Raw genomic sequence first — 17,769 nt, 5'->3', positions numbered from 1 at the left:
AAATATTTGCGGGAATATATGGCCAGGACGAATTCCAGCAATAAAAGAGCCAGCCAGAGGGTAATAACATAGAACGATAATAACTAGGGGCAACTAATAAACGTTTACATGTCATATTATTCTTAACAGAAATACACGAATTTGGAAGTCTCTTTAAACACAGCAATCGTTGATGAGCTGAAAAAGAAGTTGCAGCCTGTATCTTCAACCTAAGGCATTCGGTGATAGCTTTTGGATCACATGTCATCATGAAGCACAAATCACCAGGGGTAATATTGAAAGTAGTAATTTGGGAATGAATAGAGATATCAAGGTCAGGAAGGGCAGTACATAAGGGACAAAATTCATGGGCCGCAAAATCGCGCAGAATCACATTTGGTCGGGCATTCGAAATGTTAAAAATATGTCGCAAAGTCTCAGTGGACGCTGGGACGGCAACCAGGCAGGTCGCCAAAATGTCAGTCACAGATCTCATGGGGATAAGACAGAAATGTGGAGAGTTTGTCACTCTCCTAGCCAAAGTTATCCAAAAGTTGGATGAAGATGTCCATGCAGAACGCGGAACTCGGGATTTCCCATCAACCGAAGTCGGTGGATCCTCTCCTCTCCCGGCGAAGCAGGCCAAAAGGAGTCCAACGGCGACACATCCTGCAGCAGCAGTCCAGAGAATGATCTGGAAAAACACAAACACAGGCCTTAATCATTCTCGTAGGTAACATTTATCAGCTGGGACAGCTTCCCAGCCATCTTTCCCTGGCTTCATCACCAAGACGGTGTTGTCATGACCGGTCGCAATAATATCAGCCTGTTCAGGTGAATTCTTAGGCGATTGCACCCATATTTTAGCTCCAGGAAGATCAGATGATCCGAAGCCTTTTTGTCCTCCCACAGTTAGCAACGTTGGGGCAGAGCCTTTCTTGATCTCACCACAGAAGACAGGCATAATCAGTAACTGAGCAACACGGTCAGACTTTTTGATCAATAAGTCAGTCTCACTGCTGTTAAGCAAGAGAACCTTAATCTCTCCCTGATAGTCACTGTCAATCACTCCTCCGAGCACTTGAATACCTTTCAGGGCAAGGCCTGATCTGGGGGCAATTAATCCAAAACTACCGGCAGGTATACAGACACCGATGCCAGTTTCAACAATGATTCGGTCTTTTCCTGGTAAGTATGCATCATTTAAAGCATGCAGGTCTAAGCCTGCAGAACCTGGGGTCGCTCTACATGGAGCCAGAGCACCGGGGGTAATTTCCCAATACATGACAGTGTTGAACAGGGAATTAGGCTTTACATCCACATTTGGAGGAAACAAACGCATCAAAGGGGATTCAGCATGTAATAAAGGGCGATTATTTAAAATCAATAATGCTTGAAACAAGAAATCTCTCCAATTCTTATAATTGTCGTCTGTCAATTTACGTAATTGTTCTTTTAGCAAACCATTCATTCTCTCAATTAGTCCCGAAGCCTGTGGATAATATGGAATGTGAAACACCCATTCAATGTTATTTTCCACACAGAATTCCTGTACTAATCTTCCACGAAAGTGGGATGCATTATCAGATTGAATTTGGAATGGGACACCATAGTACAGAATAAGCAGCTCCAGGGTCTTAATGGTATTCACTTGGGTAGCGTTCTTACAAGGGAAAGCGACCAGAAGGACACTATAAGTATCAACAACTGTACAGACATACTGACAATTCTTGCTCATAGGGAGCGGACCAATATAGTCATTCTGCCAAATTTGAGCGGGCAATTTTCCTCGATGTAACTGGCCTCGAACAATTTGAGGCACCTCCTTCTTTCTAGAATGCTGGCAAATGGGACAATGAAGAATGACATCTTTAATTAAAGAAAAAGGAATATGAATTCCCCTATCGGCAGCCCACCTGCTAGTGGCCTTTTCTCCAAAATGTCCCGCTTTCTGGTGGGCCCATTTCGCCAATCCCGCCAAATCAAAATCCTGCATGTCCACCACTGCCTCAGCAATTTTAGATTTCTCATCTGCAATGTTATGAAAGAATTTATCAAGGGAGTTACTTGGAGTGTGAGCATCCACGTGAAAGATTGTTACAGTACTCTGCGGGAGCAATTCCCAAATTTCTTGCCATAATTCTTTTCCCCACAATTCTTTTGAATGCAATTCCCAATTATGAGAATGCCATGTTGGTAACCATACCGCCAGTCCATTAGCAGTGGACCAGGAGTCAGTGAAAATATGACATGTGCCGGGCAATTCTTGTTTCAAAACTTGGTAAACTGCATAGAGTTCAGCATATTGACTACTCTTACCATCACCAGTTGTACTCAATAATTTTTGCGTGATTGGATTATAGGAGACAGCTTTCCAATGTCTTTTCACACCGATGAATTTTGCTGAACCATCCGTAAACCACACATGTTTTCTATCCTCCGCGGACAGATCATCAAATGATTTACCCCACTTAACGGGAGATTCCTGCACTACGGCTACGGAACAATCACTTCCAGTCTCATTGGAGGGCGCCTGCGCCACTCGCTCATGTAAAACTGCCACACCTTTTGGACCCACACGTGCCCTGTCCTGAATGTACCATTTCCATTTAATCACGCTCGCCTCTTGAGCATGTCCAATTCGATGAGATTTCGGCGAACTCAAAACCCATTGCATAATAGGAATTTCAGGCCTCAAAACCACAGCATGGCCTAGAGTCAATTGCTCGGTATCCACCAGAGCCCAGTAACAAGCAAGTAATTGTTTCTCAAAGGGTGAGTAACGCTCACCAGCCTCAGGTAACTTTTTAGTCCAAAAACCCAATGGCACTTTTTGTCTGCCCTGCTTTTGCCACAGACTCCAATTGGCATACAGACCTTCCACGGACACATTCAAGTCCACATCACCTTCACCCACCGGCCACAAATCCAAAGCATATTGAATTGCTTCTTTTGCCAAATTAAAAGCATTCTGTTGAGACTCACCCCATTCAAACACATTCTTCTTACGAGTGACTCGATATAATGGAGCCAAAATCTGACTTAGATGGGGAATATGCTGACGCCAAAAGCCAAACAAACCAATGAAACATTGAGCCTCTTTCCTGTTCCTTGGGACTGCAAAATCAAGGATTTTTCGCTTCACCTGTGGGATCACCTCTCTGTGACCTTCATGCCAATTAATTCCTAAAAATTTCACATTTTGGGATGGACCTTGTAATTTATCAGGATTAATTTCCCAACCTTTTGCTCGCAAACAGTCAAGGATCTGATCTAAATGGGACTGTACCTGGTCCTGCGTCTCACCTTGAATCAAAATGTCATCAATATAATGACACACCTGTACTTGTGGATTAGCGGGCACTTCAGACAAATGCTCTGCCACCAGCCGGTGACAGATCGTGGGACTGTGTACATAACCTTGAGGAAGACTCCGGAACGTCATTTGACGTCCATTCCATGTAAAACTAAATTGTTCCTGACACTCAGGGGCAATCGGAATTGAAAAGAAAGCATTAGCAATATCAATAGAAGCATACCATGTACCTGGATGCTTTTGAATCCTCTGAATCAAAGTGACAATATCTGGTACTGCAACAGCCAATTTAGGTGAATGTTTATTCAATTCTCGATAATCAACAGTCATGCGCCAAGAATTATCACTTTTGCGCACGGGCCAGACAGGGTTATTCCAAGCAGACGTGACCGGAGTAATAACTCCCGCGTCAACCAAATCCTGAATTGTAGCATTAATTTCTTCATGACCACCTGGGATACGATACTGCTTCTGCGAAACCACCTTCGTGGCCAAAGGAATTTTAATGGGGGGCATCCGTAAACGGCCAACCCGTACGGGTCTGGTCGAAATGTATTGTCTAGTCCCAAATTGATAACAACCATCATCCAGATGCAAAGTCATTCCTTTTAAAATATCAATTCCAATTATATACTCCAAAAGTGGTACAACTAACACAGAGTATTCTCTACGAGGAATCCTACCAATTTTAATTTCAAGTGTAGTTTGAACTGCGGGGGTTTCTTTTCCACCTAGACCAGTAATTGTGAAAAACTGTCCTTTAAATTTCTTTGATTTTCCGTGAATTAAAGTGGCCTCCGCTCCCGTATCAACTAGTGCTCGGGCCCTTTGGATATTACGATGTTTCCAAAAAATCTCAATATCTACATAGGGTCTGTTGTCTCTGTGAGCCCACTTGTGTACTGGAGCTTGACCTATTTCCTAGTCATTTTTCCTGCGTTCTGTCAACCAGGACAAATCAGGGTAAATGCTCTCTGTCTTCTTAGGTATCAAAATGTCATGTTCATATCCGTCTCCATTACGAAACGGATTTTTGTTATTTTCAAAATACTGTGAATTACGGTCAGAAAGTCTGTTACGATCCTCCCTTCTTTTCATTTCAGGGGAATAACTCCTCTCCTCTCTATGTCGGTTAGAAGCACGATCATCTCTCCCCCTTTCTTTATCCCCCTCTCTCGTAATCACGATGAGGGGACACATCACGTTCATAACGCCGATCATCACGGCGATCAGAATCCACACGGCGTCTCTCATCACCACTGTCATCAGAACCACGATCATACTCATTCTTCCTCACACGACGGGCACCCTCCTTCCGATCCAAGCCACGCTTACGAAACATATCCCATAAGCGATTGTTAGGCTCACCGTCAATGTCCTCCCTTTTGACACCATCAGCAATAAGAGCAAGAAACATGTCACGTCTAGAGAACTTATAGTCCCCAGCAGTACGACCCTCAGGTCGAGATTGTCTTTCAGGTTTAAACCACTCACCCAGCTCACCAAGCTGACGAACAGATTCAAGCACAGTAGACAAAGGATTGCCAGTTTGATTAATCAACAAAGTCATCATGACCTGCTTGTAAGCAACAGGCGAAGAACGGATAATGCGATTACGCACAGAAGATGTTAAAAGACCATCCAGCAATCTGTCAGAAGTACTAAGAAAGATAGCAGTTTTCATAACTTCCTCCTTCAAACGTTGCGACGCATCGCGCAAAGTGTACCATGGCTTGTCATTGACAGGCCAATCAGATTCAGTAGGATATTTGTGGTTACAGCCGTCAGACGCAAGCTGGAGCAAAGTAATTTGACCAGCACCATTATAGTTCTGAAAATGATCTTGAATAGTGGAATCAGAACTCAAAGAGCAAAACCGTAAGCAATCAACAGCATCAAGCATAATACCGGCAGCGCCAAGTTCATAAAGGCGTACCATCCAAGTAAGCAAGGCCTCACCAGGCCGTTGACGAAATCGTTGTAAAATGTCACTAACCTCCTGTTGAGTAAAGTCTTCAATTCTATCCAGAGCAACACCACCCGGATTACCAGGAGCTTGTTGTAATTTGCGACGAAACACGGGATGAGCAGAAACCTCAGGAAGAGCTGCCGAGGAAGCCCGCATCTTAGATTTAGCAGAACAATCGGGGCAAGATATATCATCCGAATGGGAAGAGCGAGCACGGTCGCTGTGAATAACCACATCAGTATAAGAAGTAGATTTACAATCACGTTCGGAGCGAGAAGATTCACGCTTATCACCCTCCTCAGCAGAGGAGTCTGAAGCATTTGAATCCCAGATATTACCATCCCACTCATCAGGGTTCCAATCCATTCCGGCTTTTGCAACGACCAGACGCACTTTCCGTGTAGACACACGACCACGGCGATGTTTGTACTTATATCGTGCAATGCGGACCGCAGCTCTTTCGGCTATGGTCTGATATGTTTCAAGTTTGTCGGCAAGCAATTTATTTTGACAGCGCAAAAGAGTATGCGCATTCTGCAACTCAACACACTGTCCTTCCATGTCCTTGAACTGCTTCTGCAGCTGAATCAACTTCTCATGAAGAATTCTGTATGCATTAAGAACAATCCAACCTCTGCGTCCTAAAATAGGAAGCTCATCACCTTTCACTACTGGCGCTTTCTGTAAGCACGAAACCACATCAGCAGGCTCCGCCTGCTCCAAACAAGAAGACCAATTTTCACTCAAACCAGTAGAATCGGCCCACTCACGGGCCAAAGCCTCGTAAGGCGTAGACTCCCAGCCGGGAATCTGAATAGGCAGTTTAAAAACCGACGGAGATTTTTTCGCAAACATTATGACACACAAAAATTATATACACAATTATACACAAAATATTATACGTACGAGCCGAGCGCAAACCAACAAGATCAAAACAATACAGCGCACACAGGCTTCGTAAACAGTTCGTGACGCCAGATGTAATGGCCGGATTTTCCGCTTAGATGGGATCAGCCCCTAGGGGCCCCTATAACCCAGCCAAAACGTACCCACCTCCCTCCTTAGAACGTATTCACAATGGATATGGATATATATATATATGTATATACAGGTCGTACCTAAGGATGGGGAAATAGCAATAAACATGCATAGATTTTCTACTATATCTTATTCACATCAGTTAGTCTCGCGGCCACTCCGACCCAGACTGATCTACCCCAGGGCAGATATGACACACAATCCGGTGCGTCTACACATGGGCCTGCAGAACCCAATGCTCTCTTTTCCAAACGGTTTACAATCCGGCAAACCTACACGCCAGTATCCCCCCTGGCGCTCTCACTTACACAAGCCACAATCCTGTGGGTATACACGCTGGTAGTCCACCCCAGCGTCCTCACTAACGCCGCATATCAACGACGACCACATTCCTATGAGCGCTTATCGGAACAATTTCTCCTTTGTCTACTTGGGATAAAACTATGATAATAGAATTTAATACGGTTTCCAAATAGTTTATTGTGCCTACTATCCTTGGCATCGAAGGTCCACCTTACTCCCTATTTGTGTGATCACCACTTACCTGATTGAGATTACTCGTCCATTCATATAAACGAAAATCACCTAGAAGCACTGTTTACCAAGATTGAACAAGAATACACGGCACATATTAGTTCACTAGGAACCAGGATATTTATTATCAGTAACATATATATATATCACAATACTATGCAACACAAATTATGCAAAGAAAAGGAAAAGGTAAATGTTAGAATGCGCGCTTATTGTAAAGAGGGCGGATGTCACCTTATTAACGTGAAGTCGGGACTCGGCAGTCATCTAGGTTCCCTTCTCGTCTCTGTGTCCTGGCTCGTCTCGCAGTCACACCCCAGCCATCACAAGTACACGTCTGCACCGCTAGGCTCAACCTCGTCTGCTTCCCTCCAGGCCACTGGAACCTTGCTGGTTATTAACTACCGTCTCTCTCTCTCTCTGTTTCAGTGCGCTCCGCGCTAATTCTCCTTCAGTCTTTCTCAGAGAGTTTCGGTCTTAAATCTTTCTCGGACTTCAAAGATGGCGACTGTCCGCCATGAAATAATTAATGGCAGAGATGCTAACGGCTAGATGCCGCCTACGGACTGACTGTCGACTAACTAACTCCTTCGCTAATATCAAAGCCTGTTCCTTCATGGAAAGCTACGGCCAGCAACCTGCCGCCCACCAAATTCTTGTACCTCCCCGTACCAAGGACACGTTCCCAGCCGGCCGGCCTGAAGTTGTGTCTTCGGAGTGGAGAAAAATACATTCCTTCGATAAGGGCCAGCCTGAGCCGGTTCTCTCCAAGCGAACAACAGCTTGAAACTAAAACTTTACACTTGACCTAGAAGGCCTCTCGAGCTACCAGGCAGAGAGCAAGATGGAGTCTGTCTCGTTTAAGGCCTACGGGGCCCGCAATATGCATAACTCCATGGAAAATATCCTAACACGTTAGCAAATAGGCAAATCATGATTAATACTTATGTATCTATCCCCTAGCTTAATTTCGTAAACCCTACTCTAAAGAAAGGGACACGAAAATACTCTACTATATGAAAGGCAGGGATCCTATCTATAGTCCTAATCCCTATGCTATAGGGATGATAGGCTGGAGTCACTCTCCATCATTCTCCCTCTTAAAGGAGCCAGAAAAGGTCAGCCATTACAGATGGAAAGGTGAAGTTTAGTATGCCTGAACTCACAATGTAATAACACATCTTTCTATGAAGGTGGTTTTTGCATTGTGTGTTTATAAGCCACTCTTTTAGGAGTGGCTGGGTTTTTGTGCTCTAAATATTTCTGTGTGTCTCTGCCTGGCAGTGGATTGACTGTCTGGATTTGAAGGCAAAAGGTTCTGGGGTATGTCTTGACCCAGGGGAGAAAGTGAGACAGAACAGGCTGACCTGCATTTGCAGTGTAGGGGGAGGAGTAGCCCCTAGACATGAAGATGCCTGGGTGGCTGCTATAAAACAATTGTCCCATATCCTGCTGAGTGATTGAGAATCCAGAACCCCAATAATCAAAGGAAGAAGGTGTCACTGGCAGGGAGGTACCCAGAACTGGGTTGAACAGGGGTCAGTGCCCCCTGAAACACAAAGACTTTAAAGCCATTGAGGGGTATAACTATGATAGCTGAAGCCACTGAACTTTGGAGAATGGCTTGATCAAGACTGAACAAGACTGGAGCTACTTCATGGTCAAGAGGAACCTTTGCCAAGGAAGAAACAACTGAAGACACTTAAGAAAAGGACTGACCTTTGCTGTGTGTTCTGGAGCTAGCCCGCAGTGTGATGTTTTAACCAAGGAAAGGCTAAAGGGACTTTGCTGTGGACTGTGTCCCCCTGCTTGAAATGACTTTGCTGTGTTCTGAAGTAACCTATCCCCAAGGGCCTGAAGGTGAGCTGGCTCCCTGTTGCAGAAACACAGGAACAAAAAAGTTTCCAGGAGAGTCTCAGCTGCGCTGTGTGGGCATACTTGTTGCAGCCTGAGACCCTCGTAAGGTGTGCCCTGTGATTGTGGCACCTGGAGTCCAAGCAAGGATCAGCGACGCGGTGTGCGTGTGCTTTTTGCAGCCTGAACCGCTTTGTGAGGATTGTCCAGTTATCATGTGCACCCGAATCCAAGTGAGTCTTATCAATGCTGGGTGCCTGTGCTTTGGGAACCATAAGACTTTCGTGAGGATTTGCCCTGTTATTGTGTGCACCGGAATCCAAGAGAGTCTCATCAACGCTGTGTGTGAGTGCTTGGTGCACCGTGAGACTTTCATGAGGATTTGCCCTTTTTGTTGTGTACACCGGAGTTTAAGTGAGTCTCAGCGGAGCTGTTTGCGTGATCTTCGTACAGCCTTAGACCTTCAGATGGAGTGCCTGGTGATCCTGTACCCCGAAGCTTAAGGAAGTCTCTGCAACGCTGTCTGCATGTCCCCTGTGGCAGCCTGAGATCTTCATAACCGTAGCGGCCCGGACGGACTGCCTCGGAGGAGTTGAGCCACCGGCCCGAACCTGCAGTTGCCAATTCACAAGGATTGCACTGGAGGCCTAGCTGCTGGACGAGGAGAGGAGAGTGAGTTTGCGCTCCCCAGGTAACGTATGTCGACTCCTGGGGCGGGGTGCGGTCTCAGAGGGAGACGCTCTCGGAATCTCTCTCATTTCGGCAACACAAGCCTCTGCTTCGTCTTATATCACGCACAGTATTGCGAAGGGATTAGCAGTACAGGGGCCAGAGCGCAGAGCTTCACTTTTTGATTACACCATACCCGTGTTTGGGGCAACTGTTGAGAGGCTGACTGCAAGTCAGAAGGAGTGGCGGAGAGAACGCCTGAGGCACAGTGATCGGTGCCTGATTGTATTTTGAATTATTTCATTTCTGCATAACAGAAATGAAATAATGCTGTCATATTACACATTGCATCATAATGGAATATCTGATTAGAGTATTACGCATTGCATTATTCCTGCATAACGAACTGCCTGATTAGTGTATGACACATGGCATTATTTCTACATAATAAACTGCCTGATTGTCGTATGCCGCATTGCATTGTTTATGCATAACTAATTACCTGATCAGCGTATTAGGCATTGCATTATTCCTGCATAATGAATGACCTGATTAGTGTATTACGCCTTGCCTTATTTCAGCATAATGACGTACCTGGTGTTTGTATTAGGCATTGCATTAGTTTTACCACGCAAGGTGCCTGATTGTTGCATTATGCATTGCATTCCTTTTTACATTGCAGAGTGTCTGATTGCTGCATTACACCTTACATTATTTTTAAAATGGAAAAGTGCCTGATTCTAGTATTAGGAACTGTATAACATGATGTTACGATTACAGGAGAATGTTTAGAAGTGCTCATTAATACCGCCAGAATTTACAAGGGCTGGATGGCATAACAACCAGCCAGGAGAGATAGCACACATATTCATAAGTTGGATTAATATATTGGTCTTATCTTATATCTTTTACATAAAGTTTATACTTGTTTTTATAAAACTCGTGTGGAGTCTATTTGTGGTGTCATCATTGGGTTGCTGTGAGCATGGTTGTAAATACTTTACACATTTGCCTTGAAGATAAGCCTGGCTGCTATTGCCAAGCTACCGAGAGGGTGAGCGGGGCTATCTCAGAAGGTGACCTCCCTTTCCCTGACATGGAACCGCAGGTCCCTATTTGTCCTAATGTACCTACCTCAGCCAACCAGAGATTCCGGGTCTAACAATGCCATGGGCCTGGGCTTAAACCCTGTCTGGGGCTGAACTGTGGGAATTTGCCAAACATGATGACTTCACTAAGTCTGAGAAGAAGTTTCTCAGAAATTTGACTTACCTCCCACCTAGTACCCCGTTATACCCATTGTTTAGTGACCTAGATGTTACAAGGGCCACATATAAAATTTCTCTATGGCCGCTGTTGTACTGGAGGAGTTTGTGGACCACTCCTGAGCTTGCACAATATACTGATAGCCTAAAGAATATAATGAAGGTTGACCAATTGTAACTAAATCCCCTGGCTTTCAAACAGGAAACCAGCCTTGTATTCATTAGACTTTCATGATTTGTGGAACCAACCTAATAAATCTGTTTTCCCATCTAAAGACAAGTTCAAAATGAAATACTGAGCGCTTGTGGATGACAAGGTTTTTCAGAAGTCAGCCACTGTTAAGCTGAAAAGCGACTACATGGACTTCAAGATTCGGTGGGGGCTGGAAATATTCTGGGATGTAGTAACAGTCCCATTGCATAGGAAACTTTATTTCCAGTTTTGTATAGGTACCCTACCCCTTAGGTATTTCACAGCAGGTTGGAATGGTAAAGGAGGTAGCACTTGCTATTTGTGTGACCATCCAAAGGAAAGTATTTCACACATATTGTTTGCTTGCCCAGTCTATTCATGCAGCCGGCATAAATGGCTGGCACCAATATGTAAATCACTAGGCATATCAAATCACCAGGACACCCTCCGTATTCTCAGATCAGACTCTTCTATACCACTGATTATCTCTGTTCCAAACATTTTGGGTGCAACGAGGAGGCTACGCAAGAAAGCCCTAGGTTGATGAACTGGATAACTCTCAGGTTGTCTTATATGTGCCCTATCTAGATCATTGCTTTCAATACCCCCTTTTTAACAATATGTCCTATTTATACATTTCCTTCATAACTGTATAAACATATATATCTTATATGATTTTAGGAAAATGGATACGTTCTTTTAACTGTTTCACCGTGCACGTTGTGTGATGAATTCTTCTTTAATATCCCTGGTGGCCGAAATAAATAGTTTTTGACTTTTTACCATTTCTAAAACTCAAGTGAAGGGCTTTCAATCTTTCACCTTTACACATAGGATATATTTTCACAGCCATTGTGAAGGATGAAAATCCAGGCCAAGTATTTATCAGACTTGATGTTCAATAGCTCAAAGGCTTCAGCCAAGGCTTCTGTGGGGGTAGAGGCAGGACGTCACCTTTCCCTCTGGAATAGGAAGGTTAATACTGCTCAGAAGGCTTGCCTAATAAGAATGCCCTATTCAGGTGGTGTCTTGCTTGGGAAGGATTAGAGGAAGTGCTTAGAAAATTGTTTAAGACTCAAAAGCACACTTAGCCTTTTCACTCCAAGGGGAAATCCTCTTAGGCTGGAGGAAAGAGGTGCAATCACTATAAGAAAAAGAAATACAACTTCTTCCATAACAGTTCAGCCTGGAGGAACTCATTCTAAATCTTCTTCACATCAATTGGTAGGAAAAGGTGGACAGAAACAGAGCTCCTGACTAGCCAGAGATGTGAGATCCCAGTTGATGGCTTTGTCATTTTCAGCAAAAGTAGAGATACCCCCCTCTTGGACAACTGGGTTATTCAGTTTATTTCGGAGGGCTATTCCATTGAGTTTTCTCCTCAGTTAAAAAAATCCCTAGTTTGTAAGCACACCTTGGCAACTGGATTTGCAGAGGAGGTAGTCTCTGTGTGACACGATTGCTGTCTTACTCAGGAAGAGATACATCATTCCAGTTCACACTCTGGTGAAGGGAAAGAATTGTTATTCATGTGCATTTCTAGTGAAGAAACCCTTGATGAAATAAGGATGATCATAGTCTTCCAGTTTTTTAACAAATGTATTACCAGAGTATGTTTCAAGATTAAATATTTGCAGCAGGTGATTCTATTAATTAAGATGGGAAATTGTCTAATGAAAGTAGATCTCCGGGATGCATACCTGCATGTTGCTATATCTCCATCTCACCATAAATATCTATGGTTGGCTATGGGCAGTCAACAATGTCTGATCCAGGTCCTACTGTTGGCCTGAGGACCTTACCTGGGGAATTTACAGAAATAACGTTGTGGCTCCAGTTTTGAGTTTACTACACTCTCATGGAATTATGATATACCTTTACTGAATTATCTGTTCATCCGGGCCTTGATCAAGGACCAGGCTCTAAAAGTTACTGAAAATGCTGATTCAAAATTTTAAGAGTTTCAGATATCACATCAAGTGGTTAAATCTGGTCTAATGCCATGCCAACTGCACTGTTTTCCTGTGAGGGCCAGGAAGAGAAGAAATCCAGAATCACCAGCCAGATTTTCTATTTAGATCAGAGGCTCCAGCAAGACTGTGGTTACAGGTCCTGGGGACATGACAAATTCTCTGTTGTTTTGGAAACCCATAGTGTTCACTTTGTCAGTTTTTTTTTACCTAACTGAGTTGAGGGTTTTTTTCCTTTCTGTTTTGCTTTCTATAGGTGGTGATTTTAAGTATAGTCTCATGGTCACATCTACACTTAGGGTATTTTGTCTATCATCTCCTATCTTATTAAGTGCCACATCAGGACTGTTGGAGTGCTGAATTTGTGTAACAGACAAGATTCGAAATTTAATTGACTAATGGATGAATCCAGCATACCTTAAACCAAGGAGCCATGTTTGCCTATCCCAAACCCATTGTTATCAAAAACCAATGCCAGTGCCCTAGGGTGGAGTGCAGTGCTAGACGAACTTTGCGCTCAGGGGTTATGGGGTGCAATGGAGAGAAAGAGGTTGTCCAACTGGAATGAGCTTATGGTGATCTAGAAGACAACTCAGACATACTTCTATCTCCTGCTGGGCAGGTTGGTGCTCATACGGGTAGTCATATCTTATCTAAGCAATCAGAAGGGACTTGTTCACCCTCTCTGAATCATCTGACTCGACAGAATTGTCTTTGGGGTGAGCAAAGTATTCTAAGTTTGAGGGCAATTTATATCAAGAGAACCCTAAACAGCAAGCAGATTACCAAAGCAGAATATTCCCTTGCTCCCAGGAGTTTGTGTTAAATCAGATTGTCTTCAGGAAATATGCTGCAGGTGGGAACGTCCTCATATAGCTCTACTTGAAAATCACACAAACATGCAATTCCCAAGTTTGTTTTCCAAGATTCCACAAACGTAGGTAGAGTAAGTGGATGCATTTTCCAGTCATGGCCAGACAGCCTTCCTTGTACTTTCACTCTGATTCTTTGGTTCCCAAGATCCTTGCAAAGTTGAAGAGGGAAATGGTAGACATGGTATTAATCCTTCCAAACTGGACATAGAGACTTTCATTTCCACTGCTTCCACTGCTGTTGATAGAGCAGGAGTGGACTATCCTAGTGTTTCCCTCTCCCCTGAGTCATCATTGTCTGTCAGTATAGACTCTTACCCAGCTCCATCTCTCGTTTGGGAGATTGAGAAGGAGGGATGTTTGATCAATGGCATCTCCCTTGCGGTAACTGCATCTTTACTCGCTTCCAGGAGGAGTTCAACAAATAAGGCCTAAAGCCATCATTGGGCTTCCTTTACCTCCTGGTGCTCCTCCACGTCTGTTCTGCTAACCATTGCTTCAGCTCCTGACAGGATCATTTTGTCTAAGGGCCCTAAATTCCTACTAAAGGTCAACTCTAATTTCCATAGGGAACAGGAAATACTTCTATCATCCCAGCAGCTTTCTGTGAATACTGAAGCATGGTTTTCCAATTCCTAATATGTGGTGAGGGTGGCATTACTTTGTTTGAAACGGTTTGCATAATATAAAAAAATTGGATAGTTTGCTCATTCATTTTTGTCCTGCGAGGAACGGAGAGAAGCTACCTTCATCAACCTTGTCAAGATGGTTCAAAACTGTCATTGACATTGCTCATGAGGGCAGTGACAAGTAGTTTCCCTCTACTATTAAACCCCATTCCACTAGAGGAACGGATGCTTCTTGGGCTGAATGTTCAGTGGTCTCAATATTTGAGATATGTGATGAAGCCACATGGGCTAATCTGTCCACCTCTATTTCTCATTACAAACTTGATTTAGTAGAACAGTCTAAATTAGTTCGTGGTACTTCAGTTTTAAGGGGAGCCACAATGTCTGAATGATTATCCCTAATATTCCCTGTGTTTTTTTCTGTTTTGTTTCATTTGAGGCTGCTGGATGATGAAAGATTTAATTATTTTTAACAAGCATTCTTGTGTATGCTTGTCTTTTTTTTACTGATGAGGTACAGCAGCTTGGTATGACTCATTAAAGCGAGGAATGGGACGAGTGAGATGAGGACGAGGGAATAGACAGAGTAATGCGATTACATTACTCATTGAAGTAAGTACCTGGCTGGGTGTGAAGAATGGGAGTACTGAAGATTACCTTTAAGCAATCCGGCCATTATACACCGTACGCCTTTGCATTCTGCATGTTGTTCTAGTTTACTGTCATTGATGCAAAATGTTATCTGATTTGTTCTCACGAAAGCCTCGTGCATTCAGTCTACCGCAGAATGAGTGACATTTTCTTCAACAGATTTACTACATAATCTTGAAATACAAAAAGCCTACCTCTCCTTGGAGTGGATCATAAAATCTTTGTAAAAGCTGGATGGTGGTACTTTTTCCGCTGCCGCTGGAACCAACGAGAGCAATGGTCTTCCCGGGTTCTACAATTAGGTTTAAACCTTTAAGAATCTGAAAGGTACATTTACATATTAGTCCATACTGAAATTTCATAAAAACAGTCATAGTAGAAAGGCAAAAGAAAAATTCAAACCTCACCAGCACAGTGCCTAACTGTAAAGAAATACATTTTTGGTCGTTCGGGTAATCTTAGTGCAGAAATTAGGATTGTCTTCAATATTTCTAGTCATTAGTTATTCATGTATTCCCTTATTCGCCGATCAGTCACGGACAGAATAAACATTGCCTATCTCTATTAACGAAAGTGAACGGCAGCTGTGCAAAAAGTAAGCAAGCAAAGAAGAGATGTGAGTCTTGGGTGGGCAGGCATTGTTACCACAAAGCCAGGATTACCCACTTCCTCCCCAGACTTTGTGGGCTCCTTTCTCCTTTGCAATTCATTTTCTATTGCAGCACTGTTGCAGTAGGAAGGGTAATGTAACCCTAAATACGTCGCTTCCTGCATGACGGAGTGTAAGCAAAAGATTCAGCCTCCTTAACTCTTTCTTTGAAGCTTTATTTGACATGACCAGATCACAGGGTTGACAGATAACTTTACATAGGGGCAATGGGTAACGAATTACATGACAAAGCAAAGAACAAATCACGAACATTGTGAAAGTTTGAGTGTGAGCATGTGAAACAGGTTTGTAAACAATGTTGCATCTTAAATAGCTCAAGTAGGATAAAATAAATATAAATGGAAATCAAATATTTAAAATATGCACAGTTTCAGTAATCTATCCACTGTGAGAATGCTGATCGTTTGTCATTATTGAAAATATCACTGAACTAGTAGGCATTTTAGCTTCGTTTGGAGAGCTACAGAAAAACGGGGTTTTCAAAGAGAGTCCAACATCTTTGGAAAACACGAGAAAGACTTCTGATTTTTTTTCTTTTCTCAAGGTTGGAGTTTCTAAAGGGAGGTTATAAGTGCTTATATGGGGAAAAAGGCCCATCTCTCGAGCACTTAATTGAACTGGGAAGTGAGGAGACAATGTTATGTTATGTTATGTTATGTTATGTTATGTTATTTTGTGTCTTTTATAGCGCTCGGCTACTCAAAAGAGTGTCCCGGCGCTTTATTGACAAGCTGAAAACGCTAAACACAACAAACAAATAAAAAACAGGTCAGTAGGGCAGAAATCTAAGAGGCAAAGAGCCAGGTTTTCAGGCCCTTCCTAAAAGCCAGCAGATTAGAAGTGCTACGAAGAGTCAGGGGCAAAGAGTTCCAGAGTTGAGGGGCCCGGAGCTTAAAGGAGCGACCTCCCATGCGTGTCTTCCTCACACGAGGGACAGTGGCCAAGAACAAAGACTCAGACCTCAACGATCGGAGAGGGCGATAGGCAAAGAACCTCTTCTGCAGGTATTTAGCCCCTGTTGCATAAAAGGCCTTATGAGCGAGCGTTAAGGCTTTAAAAGCTATCCTCTGGCGAATAGGCAACCAGTGAAGCGATTGCAATAAACCAGAGACTCTGGTTCGCCTATGCAGGCCAAAAATGGCGCGCGCTGCCGCGTTCTGGACCACCTGCATACGTTGCAGGAGATATTCCGGCAGGCCAAGATATAAGACGTTTGAATAGTCCAATCGTGAACTAATCAAGGCCTGTACCGTAACCCTTCTGTGGTCCTCGGAGAGCAGAGGGAAAAACGTCCGAAGCATACGGAGCAGGCCGAAGCAGGTGCCAGTAAGGGCAAGGACCTGTGATCTTAGAGTCAGACCGTTGTCGATCTTGATCCCCAGGTCCTTAGCTAGCTGAGACGATCGCCCAGGAGGAGACATATCAGCCGGCCACCATACCTGCCAGTCTGGATCGGATTGACAGCCGAAGAAGAGCACCTCTGATTTATCTGAGTTGCACTTGAGGCTGTTCAGTTGGAGCCACTTAAAAACAGCACTCAGGCACTCACGGATGCTCTCTCCATCAAAATCCTCTCCTTTCCGGCAGGTAAAGAGCAGCTGGGTGTCATCTGCGTAGGATACGATCTGGGCCCCGAAAGACTCGGCCAGAGCCGCCAGAGGGGTCATAAAGATGTTAAAAAGAGTCGGGCTCAATACCGAGCCCTGCGGGACTCCGACTCCCAATGGCGGCATCTCAGCAGAGCTAGAGGAGGCCCAGATCGTTTGTCGACGGCCAGCCAGGAAAGAAGTAAACCAGCTGAGCACCGTCCCCCTCAGACCGATCTCATAAAGTCTGACCAGCAGATCTTCATGGGGGACGGTGTCGAAGACCGCCGACAAGTCCAGCATAATCAGCATGGCTCTGCCACCCACGTCCAATGTCTCCTTGATAGCCTCGGAGACCTCCAGTAGCGCTGTCTCCGTGCTAAGATTCGGGCGAAAGCCCGATTGGGTGGAATGTAACAGGTCATGTGATTCCAAAAAATTGGAGAGGACGTTATGAACGTGCTTCTCCAGGGTCTTAGCCAGTGCGGGGAGCAGGGAAATAGGTCTATAATTGGCTAAGACCTCAGGAGCCAGACCGGGCTTCTTGATAAGGGGAATAACCATGGCCTGTTTC

The 17,769-nt window shown here is 44.1% G+C and overlaps 1 protein-coding gene across 1 annotated transcript in view; it reads right to left on the bottom strand.

Annotated features, from left to right (window-relative positions):
• Positions 1 to 17,769, bottom strand: part of LOC147670600 (ATP-dependent translocase ABCB1-like) — a 254,105-nt gene that overhangs the window by 122,985 nt on the left and 113,351 nt on the right. The window contains exon 7 of the mRNA XM_086948139.1: positions 15,134 to 15,259. Coding sequence (XP_086804265.1) covers positions 15,134 to 15,259 — 126 coding nt within the window. The remainder of the gene's footprint in view (positions 1 to 15,133; positions 15,260 to 17,769) is intronic.

This window comes from Lissotriton vulgaris, unplaced genomic scaffold, assembly GCF_964263255.1.
Source record: "Lissotriton vulgaris unplaced genomic scaffold, aLisVul1.2 SCAFFOLD_3063, whole genome shotgun sequence".
Lineage (NCBI taxonomy): Eukaryota > Metazoa > Chordata > Amphibia > Caudata > Salamandridae > Lissotriton > Lissotriton vulgaris.
The sequence above is the reverse complement of the archived record's forward strand: the minus strand, read 5'-3'. Positions and strand labels throughout refer to the sequence as shown.